This window comes from Gobio gobio, assembly GCF_949357685.1.
Source record: "Gobio gobio genome assembly, chromosome: 22".
Lineage (NCBI taxonomy): Eukaryota > Metazoa > Chordata > Actinopteri > Cypriniformes > Gobionidae > Gobio > Gobio gobio.
Window position 1 is genome coordinate 33,920,981 of NC_137118.1, and position 23,255 is coordinate 33,944,235.

The following is a 23,255-nucleotide window of genomic DNA, read 5'->3' on the forward strand; positions in this document are numbered from 1 at the left end:
ATTTATGTTAAAAAAAGATTTCTATTTCAAATAAAAGCTCATCACAAATGTATCACTGTTTCCACAATAAATACTAAGCAATGTTTGGTTTTCAACATTGATAATAATACGAAATGTTTCTTGAGCACTAAACCAGCATATTAGAACGATTTCTGCAGGATCATGTGACAGTAATGATTTTTTGCCATCACAGGAATTTCTAAAATATATCCACATACTAAACAGTTATTTTTAATTGTAATAACATTTCACAGTATTACTGTTTTGACCTCATTTTTATCAAATAAATGCAGTCTTAGTCAGCATGAGGGACTTTTTTTAAAAACATAAAATCTTACCGACCCCAAACTTTTAAACTGTAGTGTATAGTGCATTAACTGATTCACACCCAAACTGTTTATATTTACACCCCGACATGTTGACCGTCTTCACTCTGATACTATAAGATCTGTGAGATAATTTGGTAAAAGGAGAGCCCAGCTGTCTGAATGACGCTCTGTGTGTGTGTGTGTGTGTGTGTGTGTGAGATTCTTTACTGTTGGATCTGAGGCTTGTGCACCTGCAGGGCTGCTGCGTGCTGATTGGCTTATGAAGACAGGGATCTCTCTCTTCCTCAGGGTCTCTTCCTGAGTGGACTCATCAGAGCTGGCAGTTCATAGGATTAGGTTGACAGTGCCAGCTTGTGGACTGAGGGCCAGGAAGCGAATCCTCTGTTTTGAGGGGATGCTGGTCACTCTCTGTCCTTTGTAGAACTTGTTACAGTTCAGTCATTGCAGTTTGTTGAAGTTTAGCTGTAGTTAGTTGGAATTATCATCAGTAGTGGTGAAGTAATGAAAGGACCATTGGTAGACAAATACTAACCTTTTTTTAAAAACTTCAGTTGAGTTTTTGTTGTTGTTTTTCTGCGTTGATAGTTTGCCAAGTTTTTGTGACTTTTGGAGATCAGTCCAACACAGTGACATTTGCTTGACTTGAGGATGGAAATTGAGTGGTAATTTCTTCTTTCTTCTGTTTCACAAACAGCCAGTTACTTACTCACTTGTAAATCTACACACTGGCACAGTTTGTACCACTGTCTGGAATTTAAGTGTCAAGCAGACAGGCAGAAATACCCATGTGGGTTTCGCTTTTACAGACTAAAGGTTGTCCTCCATGTTTTCCACATTTGCACTGATCTGGAGTGACGGGATAAATTAATGCTTCTCTTTACAGATGTCTGTTTTATTTTTGTGGTGACTCTTGAAGTGGAGTTTTTAAAATGCTATTTGGAGGCTCTGGATCTAAAGAATAGTTTTCATGTTTAAAAGGCACTTAATGTTAACCTTTAATAAACCTAGTTTTGCACTAGGTACACAAAATAGTTCCTCTCAGCACCTTTTGGACAGAAATGTCCCCATTGAAATACCCCAGTGCCATTTACCTAAAAAATTATGAAATCTTTGTTAATAGGCTTTTATTCTGTTGGCATAGCTTCAAAATGTAAATGTTTTACTATTTTTTTTACCAGATGGTGCCATTTTCTCAGATTTGGCCTATAAAGCAAATACTCGCTTTATTACAGTTTTCTATTTCTGCATATTATAGAGCCAATACGGTAAATTATGCAGCTATAATTGTGTGGGTGTGTTGGTATGAATGTCAGAGTGTGGTTTATATATGTGTACTCTACTGTACTTCACAAATCCAACCGCTGTGTGCATCTAATGGGGAAAATTTGGCACTGCGCCCAAACAAACTCTTACTGAAAGCTAATTTTTTTAAATATCAACCTCAAATTTGGAACACAACTTGTTTAAATTCATGGATTTGATTTTTTAGCAGCTTTAGAGTTCAGCATGTTTTATAAAATATGTATTTAATATAAAAGAATGTTCATAAATCATTTTCATAAACTTAAACCTCTATAACTTTTCTTTGGTTTCACTTTTTAAACTTTTTTTACTTCAACAATACTTTGCCAAGGGTCTTGTTTAAAATTAGACCTTTTTTTAATTGATTCACAAGGGATAAGTAATATTATCAAATTGACTGCACTGACACTAAAGGGAGAACAAACATTTAATCAAATTGAGCTGGGCAATGTCAGTTGCACTGCAAAAAATGCTCTTCTTACTTAGTATTTTTGTCTTGTTTCTAGTCTAAATATCTAACAATTGTTAAATCAAGATGCATTTACTAGATAAGTAAAATATTTGTTCTTGTTTCTGAATCAAAATGAAGTGAGTTTTTGCTTAAAACAAGCAAAATGATCTGCCAATGGGGTAAGAAAAATAATCTTGTTTCTGATTGAAATCTTGTTTCTTGTTTCTGTCCCAAACCGAAATCACTTCATTTCGACCCCCCCCAGATCAAACAAAAAAATATCTAATGTCATTTTACATCTAGTAAATGCCTCTTGATTTAAGAATTTTGTGATATTTGGACTGGAAACAAGAAAAAAATACTAAATAAGAAGAGCATTTTTTGCAGTGTGTCTTCTGTGGATTTGCTTTATAGCTGATTGAAACAGGGACAACCTGTCACTCACATGACATCACAACAATAGCAAACCACAACCATCCAATCAATTGCCAAAGGACAAAATCAAGTCCCAGCCTACATCCTTACTTGTTTGAGAAGCAGCTTCTCTTGGATATACATCACACAATAGGGAAGAAAAGGCTATCGCAACTTCTGTTTTATGTCGACTTTAAGCTTGTTTCATAATTTGATGAGCTATTATTGAACTAAAAGACTTGATCTGAATTATTACTTCTGTAGAGCTGCTTTTTAGTTGAATTGAGTTTGCGTCATAATTCATAATGAATGAATTTTGTAACATTTACACTGTCATTGAACTAAATTGAATCAACACTGAGCTAACCTGAGATTTAAAAAAATGACACTGAAATTGTATTTGTTCATAATTGAAGAACATTGCAACATTAATAGTGTTATTTTCTTGTCTATTACTGTGAAGCTTCTTTGTAAGAATCTGTATTGTATAAAGCGCTGTGCAAATAACTGTTACTGGACTTGACTTTGTAGGCTCTGCATAAGCTTGCCTCGCAGTACTTGAAGCGAGAGTGGAATGGAGCCCCATCAGAGGAGCTGAAAGACTCCAGGTAGAAGGAGAGATGAAAAGAGCAAATCAGATTGATTTTCAAATGCACTGTCCATTTGTCTTCATCATCAAACAGACTTGAAATAGATGTCTGTGAATATCCGTACAGAAATGTTTGGGCCGTATGGAGGTCTTACTTGGAGGGTGTGATGAAGGTGAGCCAGTCTCGGATCAACGGATGTGAGAACTATAGGAGCCAGATCTCAGATCCTGTGAAGACGTTCAGAGTGCAGAAGGACATGCAGCTGAAGAGGGTAAGCACATTAACAGATACACTGCACTAAAGTGGCAGAGTGGCAGTTTTTGACTCTTGAAAGTGTTTATTCATCTGTTCTCTCAGTGCTGCGAACAGCTGGCGAGAGCTCAAGCCGATCTGCAGGTCACGATCAGAGACTTGGAAAAGAGCAGAAAGGCCTACCAGGAGGCGGAACAAACAGCGCAGACTGTGAGAGAGAAAGCTGATATGGAGGCCAAGTACGTTCGCTGACCTGTCACATGTGAATGAAGAGATGTCAGCTGTCCACAGAACAGGGCACAGTGTTATCATGTTTTTCCAGTTTTAAATGAAGATTCATAATATTTTGCTGTTTTTCCTCTTCCTCGCTTCTTTTCCTCTGGTATATTCCCTTCTTCCTGTTGTCTCATGCAACACAAGGTCAAAGCTCAGCCTGTTTCAGTCACGCTCCAGTTTGAAGAGGGCGAGTGTGAAGGTAATCTAGCACAATATCAGTACTATTAGCGGTCTATATTGGATATTTACAGTTTTTTAAAAATGCTTACACACTAAATGTGGTACTTAAGGCCCACTTAGCGAAACCATTTACTCATATACCCAATCTTCAGACCAAGTCTGCAAAACTGGAAGCACATTATATGCTTTACACTCAGTTTGCATTTGTACAACAAACTTTTTGCAAAATGCTAAACACAGTTCTCTACATTAGACACATTAGTCTAAACTATTTTAAATTCCACAATCATTTAAAGGCACAATATGTAAGATTTTTTTATTAAAATATCCAACAACCACTAGAACAATGTTATATACTTTTCTGGCAGTTAATTGAAATATTAGATGGGTTCACTCCTCCCAAACTTGCGTTTGTTAACTTAACTAATTGAAAGATTAGATGGGTTCACTCCTCCCGAAATTACGTTGTGAACTTCACTAATCACTTAGAAATCAAAACTCTTTTTTTCAGAAAGAAATAAATAATTTTTACCCTCTTGCATTTTGGTTAATAGTGTAAATATACCTAATTTGATCACTAAGAAATCAAAACTCAATGTTTTGAGAAACAAATACATTTTTGACCCTTGCATTTCTGTATACTAAATATGCATACAAGTCAATACAGACAGTTTCAAGCAGCTTCACAAAATCTGCTGAAAAGCAGCTCTAACAAGCCAATAGTGTCATTATACAATAGTGCCAACAACCACTAGAACAATGTTATAGAATATATAAATCCAGAGAAATAAGCAATTTTAACCAGGACACGGACTGTGTCCGTGTGTCGCCTATCAATGACATCATACCCGCGTTACCCTCAATTTAGAAACCAAGGAAACGGCAAAGATGCTTTAATATATTATGGCTGTGTCCGAAATTGCGTACTTTGTGAGTAGGTACTACATTTGAATTTGAACGAACTTCGCGACCGTTAAAAAAGTATGTTCTATATAGTATGAATGAATGTACTATATAGACCGCCATGTTGTCATGATCATGTGACCTACCAGCGTCAGTTGCATCCCATCACCTCCATTCATAAATCGTCTCCCATGGCCTCATGGGATAGTAAAGTGTCCATTGTATGCACACTTCAGAATCTCGCCGGAAGTAGTAGGTCATCTGGGTACTTTTCGCCTACTGTTTTTCGAATGCTATGAATTCAGACATACTACTCTGTTGGCATACTGTTTTTCGCATACTATATAGTAGAGAAATATTCGATTTCGGACGCAGCTTATGTGTTTTATTAGACAGGTGAGCAAATGTTTAGATACATTCATCAACAGAAAACTAATCATTGTTATGTAGCTCTACACAGTTAGTCTTAAATCTCGTTTTCTTGATTTAGTACCATGTTTTACCATGCCTAATATGGAGCTAGCTTACTGTAGTGTGCAAAGTGTCTCATAGTAGCCGCCGAGCGAACGCACATTGTAGCATTGTAACATAACTTTCAACATACTCAAATAATGTATCTAGTATTAAAAACAGCGCTGTGTTACCCCACATACACATGACCGGGAGAAGCGGAAGTGCTCGTCTGCAGCATAATAAAAGCTCAATCAAGACATCATCAAGCTACGCCTTTGTTTTGAATAAGTGACCTCTAGCGCCGAAAATTACATATTGTGACTTTAACCTACACCCAACAAGCACGTGTGAAAACACTTATACATACATTTCACGAGTACGTTTAGCCATATACTCTTTAAGCTAATAAGGGTAAGCATATTTGGCTTGCTGTCCGCAGTGGAGGTGCTCGAGGAAGCAGCTTCAACTCGAGCTTAGATGTAGAGGGACTACTAGTGCTAGGAAGAGGAGTATGGTTAACGAGATGCCTAAATTAATGTTGGTGGAGTTGGAGAGGTGGAGAGAGGCCAAAATAGCTGATGCCAGAAAAAGGTGGGTGGCTGCTTATATGCTCTGGCAGTTAATTGAAATATTAGATGGGTGACACTCCTCCCAAAATTTTGTTAACTTAACTAATTGAAAGATTAGATGGGTTCACTCCTCCCGAAATTACGTTGTGAACTTCACTAATCACTTAGAAATCAAAACTCTTTTTTTCAGAAAGAAAGAAATAATTTTTACCCTCTTGCATTTCGGTTAATAGTGTAAATATACCTAATTTGATCACTTAGAAATCAAAACTCCATGTTTTGAGAAACAAATACATTTTTGACCCTTGCAATTCTGTTTATTTTGTAAATATATACTGAATATGCACACAAGTCATTACAGACAGTTTCAAGCAGCTTCACAATAGTAACAAATTCAAATTCTGCTGAAAAGCAGCTCTAACAAGCCAATAGTGTCATTATACAGCTCAAGTCAGTTCAGTGTTGATTCAGTTCAGTTCAGTAACTGTGTATTTCTACATACTACATACTGTGTATTTGTGCGCATACATGTACATGTAAGTGCTGTGACAAACTCCTGTGCCCTCCACTGCCCACTGAACAAGCAAGAGACATAAGAGAGTAGTGTTTTACATGTTTCACATCTGTGTGTAGTTGGATGTGTATATGGCTAATCATGTGATGTTTGTGTGTAGAGTTACTATACAAAAACAATTTTAGAAGAGTTTTGAATTAAGTGTTTGCTTTTGCAAGAGATCGGTGATGTTTTGCATCTTGTGTACGTGTTTTGTGGTTTTGTGTGTAGAGTTTTGAGAAATGGAGCCATAGTTTCAGAAATTGTGTGTAAGCAATTTAAAAAAATTGTAATAGTGCATGCTCATTTATTTTTACATTTGGATTACATTTGCCATCATCTAACACTTATTAAAGTTATTTTTGTAAAATGTCTTAATAAATCATGGTGACTGAGAGTCAAGTTTACATATAAACATTTCCTGTTGATTTCAGCTAAAAGCAAAGAAGAATGAATGGAAGTGCAAAGCCACGCAAGCAAGGAATGACTACCTGCTCTCACTGTCAGCCACTAACGCTCATCAGGGCCGCTATTATGAGACAGATCTGATCAGTTGCATCACGGTGAGACTGGATGTTGCTCATTCTTTGGCCTATACATTTTTTATTTAGCATAATCTTTATATATATATATATATATATATATATATATATATATATATATATATATATATATATATATATATATATATATATATATATATATATATATATATATATATATATATATATATATATACTGTATATATACTGTATATATATATACACTATATTGCCAAAAGTATTGGGACACCCCTCATTGAATCATTGAATTCAGGTGTTCCAATCACGTCCATGGCCAAAGTTGTATAAAAACAAGCACCTAGGCATGCAGACTGCGATGTCCATTGGTGAAATTTTCTCACTACTAAATATTCTACGGTCAACTGTTAGTTGTATTATAATAAAGTGTAAGCAATTGGGAACAACAGCAACCCAGCCACGAAGTGGTAGACCACGTAAAATCACAGAGAGGGGTCAGCGCAGGCTGAGATGTACAGTGCGCAGAAGTCGCCAAATTGCTGCAGAACCAATAGCTACAGACCTCCAAACTTTGCGTGGCCTTCAGATTAGCTCAAGAACTGGGCGTAGAGAGCTTCATGGAGTGGATTTCCTTGGCCGAGCAGCTGCAATGCAAAGCGTCGGATGTAGTGGGGTAAAGCACGCCACAACTGGACTCTAGAGCAGTGGAGACGTGTTCTCTAGAGTGATGAATCATGCTTCTCTGTCTGGCAATCCGATGGATGAGACTGAGTTTGGCGGTTGCCAGGAGAACGGTACTTGCTTGACTGCATTGTGCCAAGTGTAAAGTTTGGTGGAGGAGGGATTATGGTGTAGGGTTGTTTTTCAGGGGTTGGGCTTGGCCCCTTAGTTCCAGTGAAAGGAACTCTTAATGCTTCAGCATACCAAGACAATTTGGTATTTCATGCTCCCAACTTTGTGGGAACAGTTTGGAGATGACCCCCTCCTTTTCCAACATGACTGCGCACCAGTGCACAAAGCAAGTCTTTAAAGACATGGATGAGCAAGTTTGGTGTGAAGTCCATATTAAACCCTACGGATTAAGAATGGGATGTCATTAAAGTTCATGTGCATGTAAAGGCAGGCGTCCCAAAACTTTTGGCAATATAGTGCATCACAACCAAAAATCCAGCTGAAAGTAAAACTATTGTTTCTTGTTTTTGAGTCCAGGTTCTAGATTGCGGTTTCTACGATCACGTACAGAGTTTTCTCATTTCACTGTGTCAGACGGAGCTTGAGACGTCTCAAAGCATTCAGGACACTTTCCAGTGCCTGCTGGAGACGTCCAGTGGGGTGAGTTACACACACACACTTGAGTATGCACTGCTACGGAAAAGCACACATGAACCACAGTGGCCGAATGTAGAGCAGGTAATATGATCTCCCACTGGAGGATTATTGGATCAAATCCCAGCGCAAGCATTTAAACCTGACCTTAAAGAGAAAAATGTACCTGCTTTAGAGAGTTTACAGCAGTTTAGGAATGAGATCTTTATGTTAGGTTAGAGCAGGATGGCTTTTTTAAAGATGCATTGATGTTTCAAGTTGGCTGTAACTGGGTAGAACATCAAAACTTTTGAAATGATAAATATAAAATGAGTGTTATTATAATTTATAAATGTGTAATTTGAAGAGAATCAGCTCATTTAACAGTGTGACAGCCTTTGGTATGTGTCATTAGGTCTTTTTGTGGTCTTGTGTTGTTGTAATTTGATGATTCTCACAGTGTTTCCATTCAGTTTTGAGACTCAGGTTTAATGTCTCTAGCTAGCATCAGGTTACAACACCCACCCACACACACACACACACACACACACACACACGTATGATCATGAATTACCTGTTCTGGTCTGTTGTTCCTCCTGTGTTAACTGTGCTATTCTTGTGACATCTTCAAGTCTACATTAGTTTACATTAGTTTAATTGTTCCTGTGTGTTGTGTGTGTGTTTGTCCCCTCTATAGGTGACACAGGATATCCACCAACAGATTTTCATTCAGGACAACCCAGTGTTTCATAAAACCACCCCCTTCCAGTACCAGCCCTGTGAAAATGATTCAGTAAGTTTTAACACTCACTTAAAGGTAATACTGTACATTATAATATTGTGATTCACTTAAAGCATTATTAATGATTTAATAATTTAAAATATAAATAAAATAATAAAAAGTAATTTTTTGTGTAAATGTTTTATTTATTTAGTCCAAATATTTTTGAATTTTAAGATTGACTATTTATTCTTTATTGGCCATAACATCAAATAATATATAACGTATATAATGTATGTATATGTATATATGTTGTTGTTTTTTTATATATTTTACATATATATATTTTAATAAAAATATATACATATTTATTTTATTATTATTTTTTAATAAAGAGTCCTTTCCTTGATCTACATACTTATAAACAAGATGATTTTACCAGACCGATTTGACATTTTTCTTAAATTTCTTAAATGGTGGCTCACCACATATTTTTATCCAAAAACTTCTCATTCACTTCAAATTTAACTTGTTACAATATTTCCATTTGTCCTTTAATCAGTCTGACAAAGAGGAAAAGTTCTCTAATGAATTTGATCTTCCATGACTGCGCAGATGTTTTTCAGATGTGCAACAGCGCCCCCTACTGCCTTCATGTCATCTTGCCCTTCACCACTCCAACATAGTGGTCCGTTTGTTCGCTAACCCTCTTTTTGTTTGCAAGTCCAACAAGCATTAGTCTGTTCCTAAAGAAAACATTAGAGATGCAGCCCTCAGCGCTGGTGGGGCGGAAAGATCAGGAAAAACTGGGCGTCAGTGCAGGCAGGAAGCAGCATGGTCTGTGAAAAGAGGGCATTGAGAAGTGAACCTGCCCTACCTCTCGCACCCCTAACAAACACCTCCCATTCCCCCATTCCATAAATTAAAAAATTTAATTAAAAATAAATTCAAATGCATTTATTTCATATAAATAAAAATAATGGAAAAAATGTAGAAATTGTTTTATGCCAGTCAGTTTGTAAATATCAGCATTTGCATGCTGTAGTGTGTAGATCCACGTATGCATGCATTTTTTTTTTAAGAAAATGTCATAATATTTAGTTTCTGGTGAACAGGAGCTGCTCTGTAAAGCAGCATCTGTAAGGATCATTCTTCAAGAGCTTACATCACTTGAACATTTGTGACCCTGCACCACAAATCCAGTCATAAGTTGCACAGGTATATTTGTGGCAAAGGCCAACAATACATTGTATGGGTCAACATTATCGATTTTTCTTTTATGCCAAAAATCATTACGATATTAAGTAAAGATCATGTTCCATGAAGATATTTAGTAAATTTCTTACTGTAAATATATATATATATACAAAAAGATTATTTGTAATATGTGTTGCTAACGACTTCATTTGGACAACTTTAAACTTTTTTTGCACCCTCAGATTCCAAATTTTCAAATAGTTGAATCTCGACCACATATTGTCCTATTCTAACAAACCATACATCAATGGAAAGCTTTCATATGATGTATACATCTCAATTTCAAAAGATTGACCCTTATGACTGATTTTGTGGTCCAGGGTCACATTTAGTCTGTCAATTTTTACAGACAAGTCTCGTTAAGCAAAGATTTGTTCATCTGATTTTGGAGATTGATTTTGTTTCAAGTTATGCCAAGGCCATATGTCTTAAACATTGGGGAGGGGGACCAAAGTTTTTGTTTTGTTTGTTTGTATTTTTTCATCCGTTGGGTTGTCTTTTTATTTAAATTAATTGAATGATGAAATGATTAAAAGGGATTTAAGGGAATAAAGAAGAAATAAGAATGGTAAACGAGATAAAATATAAGATTTATATTAAGAATTGTTCTAGGTCTCATTATAGCCTATATAGTTGTAAAGTAATCCATTTAAACTTTTTGCAAATAATATAAAACATTTTTTTTAACTACTTATATCTAGCAACACACGCACTCTTTCTCTGTAAAAACTAAAAGTGTCACGTTTGAATTCACACTAATCTTCGGTGACCATTAAGCCCTGCCTTCTTTGAACTTAGTTATTGGTCATCATTCTGACAGCACTGTTAGACCGCTGAGGCAGAACAGAAAGATAAAAATGTAACTTTTAAAAATGTCTGCCATTCTAACAACAAACGAAGCAGTTTTAAATTTAAAGCAGTATTAAGAAATATAAAATATTGCAGTGTACTCAATGGTGGTTATGGCCCTGAGTTATGCTATGACTTTTGTGTAAACGCGTGCACTGAGAAGTTATCAATGTTTCATGTGCAGAAAAAGGGTCTGTGTTGTGTATTAGTCAATGCTCTCTTGCTCTCTCTCTCTCTCTCTCTCTCTCTCTCTCTCTCTCTCTCTCTCTCTCTCTCTCTCTCTCTCTCTCTCTCTCTCTCTCTCTCTCTCTCTCTTCATCTCTTCAGGTCAGGGAACTGTTGAAGGAGAGTGGCACGGCTGAAGAACACAGTCTGAATAAGGAAGCACGGAAATGGGCCACACGTGTGGCCAGAGAACACAAGAACATCATTCTCACGCAGCAGGTGAGGGGTCACTGAAACAATATGATTTTGATTTGTGATATTTAAAATATTTATTTTATTATTTATTTATATATTCATTTATATATTTAGAGTTGCACTAATATTACAATTCTGGCTTAAGTGTCCGATGTTAAAATAAATACATTGTAAATTAAATACGATATTAAAACAATTTAAGAATATTTTATGAAAAATAAAAGACAAAGAGATAAAGATAAAGTTAATTATTCTATTATCTAAATAAATACAAACAAATTAAAGATTTTTTTATTAAAATGAATAAATGAATAACATTAATTATGCTATTATCTAAACTAAAAATTAATAAATTAATAATAGGATACGACAATATTTGGTCGAGATTCAACTATTTGAACATTTGGAATCGGAGGGTGCAAAAAAGTTTAAAGTTATCCAAATGAAATCGTTAGCAACTATATATATTTTTTATATATTTACAGTAAGAAATTTACAAAATTACTTAATATCGTAATGATTTTTTGGTGGTTGAGGAGATTCCCCCCTTCCATGTTAAGTGCTTTGAGTACCCAGAAAAACGCTATATAAATGTCACAAATTATTAAAATCTGTTTAGTCTAAATAAATAAAATATTGAAATAATGAAAATGATCTAAAATCTATTTTGTTAAATAAGTTAAAAATTAAAAATAACTATAAAATAATAATATAAAAACTGTTTTGTCTAAATAAATGTAAAAAACAAACGAACAATAAAACCTAAATTCAATAAAATAATAATGAATCTATTTTATCTCAATACAATGCATCCGGAAAGTATTCACAGCACTTAATTTTTTCCACATTTTGTTATGTTAAAGCCTTATTCCAAAATGAATTAAATTCATTATTTTCTTCCTCAATTCTACAAACAATACCCCATAATGACAACGTGAAATACGTTTGATTGAAATCTTTGCAAATGTATTAAAAGTCACATGTACATAAGTATTCATAGCCTTTGCCATGACACTGAAAATTGAGCTCAGGTGCATCCTGTGTCCACTGCTCATCCTTGAGATATTTCTACAACTTGATTTGAGTCCACCTGTGGTAAATTCAGTTGATTGGACATGATTTGGAAAGGCACACACCTGTCTATATAAGGTCCCACAGTTAACAGTGCATGTCAGAGCACAAACTAAGCCAAGTCCAAGGACAATCCTGAGGCACAGATCTGGGGAAGGGTACAGAAATATTTCTGCAGCATTGAAGGTCCCAATGAGCACAGTGGCCTCCATTATCAGTAAATGGAATAATTTTGGAACCACCAGGATTCTTCCTAGAGCTGGCCGCCCGGCCATCTGAGCGATCAGCGGAGAAGGGCCTTAGTCAGGGAGGTGACCAAGAACCTGATGGTCACTCTGACAGAGCTTCAGAGTTTCTCTGTGGAAAGAGGAGAACTTTCCAGAAGAAAAACCATCTCTGCAGCACTCCACCAATCAGGCCTGTATGGTAGAGTTGCCAGACGCCCCATGACAGCCCGTCTGTAGTTTGCCAAAATGCGCCTGAAGGACTCTCAGACCATGAGAAACAAAATTCTCTGGTCTGGTGAAACAAAGATTGAACTCTTTGGCCTGAATGGCAAGCGTTATGTCTGGAGTAAACCAGGCACCGCTCATCACCTGGCCAATACCATCCCTACAGTGAAGCATGGTGGTGGCAACATCATGCTGTGGGGATGTTTTTCAGCAGCAGGAACCAGGAGACTAGTCAGGATCGAGGGAAAGATGAACGCAGCAATGTACAGAGACACCCTTGATGAAAACCTGCTCCAGAGCAGGGGAAAAGGTTAATCTTCCAACAGGACAACGACTCTAACCACACAGCCAAGATAACAAAGGAGTGGCTACGGGACAACTTTGTGAATGTCATTGAGTGTCTCAGCCAGAGCCCAGACTTGAACCCAATTGAACATCTCTGGAGAGATCTGAAAATGGCTGTGCACAGACGCTCCCCTTCCAACTTGATGGAGCTTGATAGGTCCTGCAAAGAAGAATGGGAGAAACTGCCCAAAAATAGGTGTGCCAAGCTTGTAGCATCATACTCAAAAAGACTTGAGGCTGTAATTGGTGCCAAAGGTGCTTCAACAAAGTATCGAGCAAAGGCTGTAAATACTTATGTACATTGTTTTTTATTTTTAATACATTTGCAAATATTTCAAACAAACTTCTTTCACGTTGTCATTATGGGTTATTGTTTGTAGAATGGGGGTATGAATTTAATAAATTTTTAAATAAGGCTGTAACCTAACAAAATGTGGAAAAAGTGAAGCATTGTGAATACTTTCCGAATGCACTGTACATTTAAAATAAAAACAATATAAAAAGTGCTGCAAGTGAAATTTAGGCATTACAACATTTTAATGTACAGTATGAAATTTGTGTTTGGTTTGATGTTTTTTTTTTAAAGACTCTGACGGGGTACGAAGAGCAGCAACAGGACCAGAATAACAACGAGCTGGAACTAAAAATGGATGATGCAAGAGAATGCATTCGGAAATCAGAGGTGAAGAGTATGTTTGTTTGTGTTTGTACAGTATATCAGGGGTTTTCAAACTTTATCATGGCTAGGACCCCCAAATATGATGAACCTTGTATGAGGGTTATATCCATCTATATATTTGTATGTATGAAAAAACATAGACATAAATAGTAAGTGTGACATTATAAATACAACATATTGTTTCCAAACTTAAATTGGCTATACTTAATGTTGGATGTATAAACCCGTAGAAGAACATTTTTCAATTGAAAAATTGAAACTTATTTTTGGAAGCAACTTTAACAATAAATGTATGTAAGCAGCTTACGTACTGTGTTCAGAATACTGCCTTACAACCCCAGTGAGCAAGATAAAGGGGACTTTAGTGAGAAAAATTGTGGTAATTGGGGCAATATGGCTGCCGTCGCATCATCCAGGTGGATGCTGCACATTGGTGGTGGTTGAGGAGTTTTCCCCCTTCTATGTAAAGCGATTTGAGTGCCTAGAAAAGCGCTATATAAATGTAACAAATTATTATTATTATTATTAAAAACTCACTAAAAAGATATAAAGCAAACATATACAATTCTGGAAAGTATGTTTACGGCAAGAAAGGAGAGAAACATTTAGAAATGAAACGGGTAGAATGTTCGGTAGACTTTTTCCGTTTTGGCTTTGTCTTTTTATTCCCTGAAATTTTCTGGGGACCCCTTAGAACCCTCTGGTGGACCCCTGGGGGTCCCCGGACCCCATTTTGAAAAACCCTGCAGTATATCACTTGAGATCATAAGTTGTCTTAGTGTGAAATGAAAATATTGGCTCAGTGGCATCACACTCCCTCTGTTGGTCACTACTCGTTAAACTGGTTATTAAAAGAAGCTGCATATTTTGTCAGTACCATTTATTGTATCAAGAGTTGTTGGAATAGATGTGCATGAATAATATATAATAGAACAGTGGGTAGATAATGAGTCCACTTTTCCTGTAGACGGTGAAACAGAAGGCAGAGGCGCGTCTGAACCTCCTCAGAGACGTAGGTGTGGCTGTAGACGTCTGGCTGAAGAGCGCCATGAATCAAGTGATGGAGGAACTGGAGAACGAAAGATGGGCGGCCCTTAATACCCACGATGCTTCATTATCTGTAAGTCTCAATCGCTCACAGTCAAAGCTAGATTCACGTAGATTCCTATAAACCATCATAATCATATTTTACTACAAATGTCTTAAGCACTCTGTAGATTTGGACAGAGAAGATGATGAGGACACAGAGACGTTGGACGACAGCAGTTCCAGCCCCTCCAGCACTCACAGGAACTACCCGCTCACCTGCTCTGTGCTGTACTCATATCAGGTACATACCTTGTCTGGTCTAGCCTGTCATTCGCCAGGCTTTCAGGATTCTATTCATGCATTTGTGATGTCCTTTCCTGTGCTTTACTTCCACAGGCATCCCAGCCTGATGAGCTCACCATCCAGGAACAGGAAATACTGGAGCTTATTGATGATGGAGACATGGAGGACTGGGTCAAGGTACACACACACTTACTCAACTACATCAGGGGGTTTTGAACTTTTTAATACATATGATAGCTTACCTTGCTCTTCCCTAAAATATAAAGGCATATATTTATTATTTGTTTATATATTTTCATATATACAGACCCATTTATACTGTGTGAATATATTTTTTTAATTATTTACAAAATTATTATAAATATTATACAATATCTTTCAAAAGTTTAGTGTCAGTAATATTTTAAAATAAATTAACTCTTATATTCAGTAAGGATGCATTCAATTAATCAAAAGTGACATTAACGACATTTATAACGTTATATGAACTTTAATGAACTTTCTATTCATCAAAGAATCTTGTAAAAAAAGTTTTTAAAAGTGTTTTAAGCTCCACTGTTTTCAACATTGATAATAATAATAAATGTTCCTTTAGCAGCAAATCAGAATATTAGAATGATTTCTGAAGGATAATGTGATACTTGAAGACTACAGTAATGATGAGACTTCTTTCAGAAACATTACAAACTTTGGTATTGTGTGTGTGTGTGTATATATATATATATATATAACATTATATATAACATTATGACCACTGACAGGTGACGTGAATAACACTGATTATCTCTTCATCACGGCACCTGTTAGTGGGTGGGATATATTAGGCAGCAAGTGAACATTTTGTCCTCGAAGTTGATGTGTTAGAAACAGGAAAAATGGGGAAGCGTAAGGATTTGAGCGAGTTTGACAAGGGCCAAATTGTGAGGGCTGGACGACTGGGTCAGAGCATCTCCAAAATTGCAGCTCTTGTGGGGTGTACCCGGTCTGCAGTGATCAGTATTTATCAAAATTGGAGCACAATAACGAGTCTGAGGTGTTGACTTGGCCTCCAAATTCCCCAGATCTCAATCCAATCGAGCATCTGTGGAATGTGTTGAACAAACAAGTCCGATCAATGGAGGCCCCACCTCGCAACTTACAGGACTTAAAGGATCTGCTGCTAACATCTTGGTGCCAGATCACAGCACACCTTCAGGGGTCTAGTGGAGTCCATGCCTCGATGGGTCAGGGCTGTTTTGGCAGCAAAGGGGGGACCAACACAATATTAGGTCATAATGTTATGTAGGTGTATATACAGTATACTGTATATATGTATTTTTTTACATACTATATACATATTTGGATGTTATTTCATTATGTTAAATAAATTGTATTGTTTTTTTATGTCTCGAATTTTCCACAGGCATCCCTAGCATCCCCTTGTGGCCCTCAGTTTGAAAACACCTGAACTAGTTGCCACTTTAACAACTATATTGTCATTTATTGGACAAGTTTTGTTTTTTCAGGCAAGGAACCGAACAGGGCAGGTGGGATACGTGCCGGAGAAATACCTGCAGCTTCCGACCTCTAGCTCTCTACTGAGCATGATCCAGTCTCTCTCCAGCATTGACGCCCAATCACACACCTCCAGCACTTCTGCAGAACAAGAGACAGAAATAGAGACACTCACCCAGAGCAGCCCGAATAGTCATGCCAGCGGTGAGACCACCGTTATAGTATTATATCTGGTATAATACACGTTTATAGTGTTAAACCTGGCTAGTATTGAATGCCTAAGAGAATTTAACAAACATTTTCTGCCCTCTTCCTCTTTTGCACAGCCATAAATCTGGCCAGGGCTCTGTATGCCTATGAGGCTCAGACCGAGGATGAGTTATCCTTCCCAGAAGGAGCTGTTATTTGCATTCTCAGCAAACACAACCAGGAAGATGATGGGTTCTGGGAGGGCGAGTTCAACGGCGCAGTGGGCGTCTTTCCCGCAGTATTAGTGGAGGATCTATGCGGCCCAGAGGGTGAACAAACACACAAGAGCATGAACGTGCAGGTTTATACAAATACTACTGGGAAACACAGGCCGCATTGAAAAAGTTTCTGTGTTCATGTTTATAGTAAGCCCATGTTCAGTGGTGGAATAATTTATGTAATAGCTGTTTCTTACCACCAGGTGTCTCTGTCAGTTCTGGATCAGGAGGCTTGTCCACCCGCTTGTCCACCGTTTCCATCCTGTAGCAGTCCAGAGTCTGTCTCACTGCCATCTTTGACCGGCACACTCACTTTAAATGGCTGTCAAACCCCAGAACCCCCCAAAATCTCAAGCCACTGTAAGACACCACAGCAAACCCTATAGTAAACCTCACACATGACTGTAGCGTTTTTAGTGACATTCAAACTCACAACCTATCTTAAAATTTTTGAGTAAAATAACACACTATTTTCTTTTATTAATTTAGTTACTGACAAATAAGCATTTTATATATAGATATATAACAGTAGCAACACTGAGGCACAAGCTTATTATTATACTAAAACAATAAAAAAACATTTTTGTTTCAAGAAATAAAATAAATATTAGCTGACATAAAATAAAATATAAAAACTTAAACTTACCTGTTACTTTCAGCTATTTGCTAAAGCAAAATTTCTCATTTTCATTTAGTTTAACTTGATGTCCTAAAGTAACTAAAACTGAAATCAAAATGAATAATAATTATATAGAAAAAATAACTATTAAAAAAAGCTAATAAATCTAATACAAATTACAAAACCAAATCAAAATGACTAAAACTTTAACTAATTCATAAAAACTATAATAGTATCTCAGTGATACTAAAACAACACTGCAGAGGCAATTGTTCTGTTATTAGATTTGTTATTATATGGCAAATGTCAGAATCACAGTCATCTATGTAGTCTCCTCCACAGGCCACGCCCACACCCCATCACCCAGATCCCCAGGAGAGGGCGGGTCAGGCACCCTGAGACCTGTGAGATCTGCACTCCTAAAAGCTACATGCCAGTGATGAGTGCTTATGTGTGAAATCTGATGGGTGTTTTTGTTTCTGCAGGTACGAGCTGCTCCTCCTCCACCCAAACAGCAGGCACAGGGCCAGGTGCAGAAGAGAGAAGAGGTGGAGATCACACTGGTGTGAAAACATTTTACAAGATTGACGTTACCACGCTTAAATGCACCGTGTGAATTCAGGAACTTCTCAATGAAGATTTGGATGCACAAGCTGACCATTATGTTGTCCCACGCCTCCGGCTTCAGTTTTTTGAGGGCAATTAAAACACAATGCTTTACTAGAGCTACAAAGAGACTTTAAAGGGAAAAGTGGCAATTTCAGTGTTGACTTGTGAGAGTTTATGTGTATGATTCTGTCCATAAACAATTTTAGGGGAATATTACAGTTTTAGCCTATCTGTAACTTTTTTTTGTCAGTATTTTACTTGTTTTATCTGTCACAGTCATTATTTTAATGAATATTCAGATATTTTTAGCTATTGTAAATTCCAGGAGGCTAAACTCAAGCAGGGCACTTTAGATGTAGTTTATAATACATTTCAGTATTTTTTTTTTTTTTAATTGTCTTGTTTTCTTTTTGTTGTCATTTTCTTTAACCTTCAAAGAGACATGTGGAGATGTTGTGAGGCATCGATGCATTCAAGTTTAAAGAAATAGTTCACCCCAAAATTACATTTATGACGTCATTTTATCACTACCAACTTCCAAATCTGTTTGACTATTTTTTTCTTTGGAATTCAAAAGGGGTGGGGGCATATCAGATTATTAGCCTAATCACGTGTTCATTCATTGTAGGCTAAATGCTTGGGAAAACACGTAGCCTACATTTAAAAAAAAAAAAATTAATTTTTTTTTTATTTAATTTAGTTAAAATTCTGAGGTTTACAAATATAATTTCTCATAGTTTTGTGTCTTTTTGACCTCATGTCTAATGTCAGGATGGTACTTTGTCTTTATTTGTGTTCTTGTCAGATTTCATGTCGTGTTCAAAGGCTGATACGGTATGATACAAAGCTATAAAGGGAAAAACATTTCTGTTAACACATCTTAGGCCTATGGTATACAATTAGGGTGACCACCCGTCCCGCGTAGCGCGTGCGCGCACAGCGTTTGAAGCCCAATTCATGCGTCCCGCGAATTGAGACCGTGTCACGCATAATCAATGCTTGCTCAAAAAAAAAAGTTGGTCGCTCAGGCTGCCAAACGAACATTACTTCAATCCTAGTTCCCACACGAACATATTAAGTATTCAGTCCATTTTATCACGAAATTCAAACGATAAATGCAGTTTTAACGCTCTATAATATGACGTGACTGATAGGCGGGTATCAGTTCAACTTCAAGCGGCAGCGCGAGTGAACGCGATCAGGAACAGATGATTGCGTTCACTGGCGAGCCGCGCGCTGCCTCTTGAGAAAGAATAAATATTATTAATATCTTAAGGTATGTTGAGGATACATTACAACTTACTGAAACGTATCATATGTTGTGTAATCGCTCCATCGGTGTTACAACCGCGGAAAGACAATAAAACAGCTTGTAAAATGTCATGTAGAATCACGTTTACCTCAGAAGTCATTCAGTGTCCACAGCTGTGAGTTCACTAGAGAGATGAACTCTTTCACTGAATACATGCACTATATTAGCCTATATATTCATTATATTAGCCTATATATATTCATTATATACTACTTAGCCTGTTAGTGATGTCTTGTTTAATTAATGTATGTTTAAATAAACCTGTCATGAAAATTACAGCCTCTAAATTATTATATTTCAACAACAAATTTGAGAAAAAATAATAATAATTAGATTTAGAAGTTAATGCAAAAACTGCCTTATGTGAAGCTTATGTGTTGATTATTATATCTAAAAATAAATAGCAACTGAATTTAGGCTAATAGTTTGGGCTCTGTTGTTAATCTTTAATAGCAATATGTAAGTAAGGGCTCCCTATATAGTTTACAGCATTATCTTTAAGAAACTTTTAGTTCTAACTGAATTAATTTAAGGACAGACAACATTTTTTTTCTCATTTAACCACTGTTGAATAAAAATTAATAAAATGCAATTTTGTAAAACTGAACCGAACCGAACCGTGACTTCAAAACCGAGGTACGTACCGAACCGTCAGTTTTGTGTACCGATACACCCCTAGTATTGGTCAATCTCAGGTAACTTTATTTAGCTCTTTACAAGGTTTCTAAGCAGAAGATGGATGTATGTTTTCTCAGTCCTGTTACCAAAACTCTTGTGCCATTGAAAAAGCATGTTTAAAATCATGTCAATTAATTCCTTTGTTTTCCCTTCAAGATAGTAAATATTTTAAAGAAATTGTTGGTTATATGTTCAAATAATTAATATTTGTGATTTAAAAAAAACACTCTATATGAAGGTGTATTTTAATAAAAAACACAAATATTTTGTTTCATTTTAAAGAAGACTGAAGCCACAAGTTTATTATTTCTTTAAATAATTAGTTGTATTAAACAATTGTATAAATGATGGACCAAAACAAAACTGATGAAAACAGTTGTTTAACAATTTTGTTTTAGAAAAAAAGTAAATTTTTGTAACAGGAATGACCACTTGGTAGCAGGAATGAAGACTGTGTAACAGGAATGAGTGTCCATACGTGTGTGTGTGTGTGTGTGTGTGTGTGTGTGTGTGTGAGAGAGAGAGAGAGAGAGAGAGTACATAGCCATGTGTGTGCTAAATGTCACATTTTTTCCTAATTTCAACTGTAAAACTCATAAATCAGGTGAATATTATATATAAACTAATATTCACAATTTTAAATCAACAGAACAGAGGACTCTACTCACTCCTGTTACTTTTACTCAGTCCTGTTATTTTTCACATGAGTAACAGGACTGAAAGTCACAGGATTGAGTTTTTAAGCAAAAAATAAGCAAACACATGCCAAATTGCCACTTGGCTAAGTAGCTAATAGCATGAGGACACTGAGAAAATTGTAGTGACTTACCTAAAGTTAATATTTTTTTAAATAAACAAATAACCTCTAAGAAATAATTTAGGTAACAGGACAGTGCGTTGAGATATGACCTTCCTAGTCAAAGTTACAATTTCATCAAATATACAGAAATAAAAATGAGAGGACTTACTTTTGGTCTTCCCATGGCCTACATAAGATCCAGATGATGCAACATCCTTTTGAAAAGCTGGTCTAGTGGCATGATGCAAGTTTTTAGAGGGGGCAATGTGTGAGGATAACAGGACTGAGTGAAAACCTGGGGACACGACTAAAATGTGTATTTTATATAACATATTATGGATTTTTTTATAAAAAATATATGTTTTAAGCATAGATGGTATATGGAGTCACACAACAATGCAAAAAAATGTGGTTCTTCAGAGGTGCTATATAGCACCTTAGTCAAAGAACCGGTGAAGAACCTCTGAAGAACCACCGAAGAACCAAAATTTGTGTTATATAGCACTAAAAAAGGTTCCCCTATGATTACGAGCCAAGAACCATTTTTGGTGCCATATAGAACCTTTTTTTTTTTTTAGAGTGAACTGCAATTCCTGTTAATCCTATAATTTTATATTATAATTTATTTAAAGTGAATAAATTGTAATGAAAAATAAATAAAATTATAGCTAAAGTAAATCGTAAGTGGAAGTGCATCTGTCAATTAATTGAATGTTCAAAATATTATGAATCTTTATTTAGAAAAAAAATACACAGTGGTAGGCCTATTCATGAGCATGCATCAGCAATGCCACATGTTTAGGGGAATAGGGCAATACCATGTAAGGTGCTGTGTGCTAGAAATGTGTAAACCACTATTAGTGAGTCTGCCCGTGGGGTGCGGGCACCGCTGCGCCAGGCAGTGTCCCACATTGTCCCTCAGAAACATACCCCTTGTCCCCCCTTGGGCTTATTAGCAGGTGGTCACCCTATATACAATACAATTGAGAAAATGTAAATGTTCGGTTTCTGTAAACACAATGTTTTATGTGACCGACGCAAATGAAGCTGGATGCAGTCTCTGCGGTTTTCAGTTCTAGCCTGAAGTCAAACTCACTAAAACCACCTAACAACATTATTTGTTTTCCCCGGCTTATGGAATGTGTGCTTCAGTCATGCTCTTGTACGTGCGCACGGCTCAAACACCCGTGGAGGGGTTTATTTTGACGCGACGTCGCTACCGGCAAACGAGACAAACCTGCTTGAAATGCGCTTTACCGCGAAAAGCATGTCAGAGGTGTGTAGCCTATGCAGGTGAATTTTACACTTGACCTCAATTTACGTGTGATATTTAATAGCTTATTACAAAGCCCCCATGGCCACAGCAAACAGCCCACATGAAAAAATACTATAGTATATTATAGTAAAATTACTCTAGTAAATACTATAGTGTTTTTGAACCATACTGTAGTAAAGATACTAAATTGTAGTATATTATAGTATGTACTACACTTTGTTAATTTACTGTAGTATATTTACTATAGTATTTACAAGAGTAATTTTACTATAATATAGCTAGTATTTTTTCATGTGGGAGAACGTTGCCCAAAGTATCTCCCGTTTTTATTTTAGGAATTGCAACCATAAAATAACGTTCCCAGAACGTTGCAGGGTAGTTGTTTTTAAATAGCCGAAAACTATTTGTAACCAACAGAACGTTCCCTATTGGTTATTTTAAGGTTATTTTGCAACCACAAAATAACGTTCCCAGAACGTTGCAGGGTAGTTATTTTAAATAGCATAAAAACAACTTATACAGAACGTTACCTAATGGTTATTTTTAGGTTATGTTTCAATCATAAAATAACGTTCCCAGAATGTTGCAATAGTTATTCTTAAATAACCTAAAAATAACTAAGTTTATTTTTAATATCCATGTAAACTAACCTTCCAATTAAAACGTTGCAGATATGTTTGTGTAATGACCTAAACGGAGCTCTGAAATGAGTTTAATACAGCATTTCATAAAATGTTGAAATTATAGATCAAAACACATTTAAGATGTTTTCTCAAA

At 36.3% G+C, this 23,255-nt stretch overlaps 1 protein-coding gene across 3 annotated transcripts in view; it reads left to right on the forward strand.

Moving 5' to 3' along the window:
* The window catches only part of LOC307118313 (F-BAR and double SH3 domains protein 2), a 21,637-nt gene extending 2,219 nt beyond the window's left edge, over positions 1-19,418 (forward strand). The window contains exons 4-20 of one of the 3 annotated variants that reach the window (XR_013815525.1): positions 3,028-3,104; positions 3,213-3,357; positions 3,444-3,577; positions 3,759-3,813; positions 6,707-6,835; positions 8,003-8,125; positions 8,796-8,891; positions 11,253-11,369; positions 13,800-13,895; positions 14,860-15,012; positions 15,100-15,222; positions 15,318-15,401; positions 16,730-16,922; positions 17,045-17,236; positions 17,389-17,545; positions 18,147-18,208; positions 18,290-18,628. Coding sequence is in view for 2 of the 3 variants with exons in the window: in XM_079803893.1 (XP_079660019.1) it covers positions 3,028-3,104; positions 3,213-3,357; positions 3,444-3,577; positions 3,759-3,813; positions 6,707-6,835; positions 8,003-8,125; positions 8,796-8,891; positions 11,253-11,369; positions 13,800-13,895; positions 14,860-15,012; positions 15,100-15,222; positions 15,318-15,401; positions 16,730-16,922; positions 17,045-17,268; positions 17,389-17,545; positions 18,135-18,208; positions 18,290-18,373 (2,064 nt within the window). In the remaining variant the exon portion in view is untranslated. Of the gene's footprint in view, positions 1-3,027; positions 3,105-3,212; positions 3,358-3,443; positions 3,578-3,758; positions 3,814-6,706; positions 6,836-8,002; positions 8,126-8,795; positions 8,892-11,252; positions 11,370-13,799; positions 13,896-14,859; positions 15,013-15,099; positions 15,223-15,317; positions 15,402-16,729; positions 16,923-17,044; positions 17,269-17,388; positions 17,546-18,134; positions 18,209-18,289 lie in introns of all 3 variants that reach the window. The other 2 variants (XM_079803894.1, XM_079803893.1) reach the window with 2 other exon arrangements.
* The last annotated feature ends 3,837 nt before the right edge of the window (positions 19,419-23,255 follow it).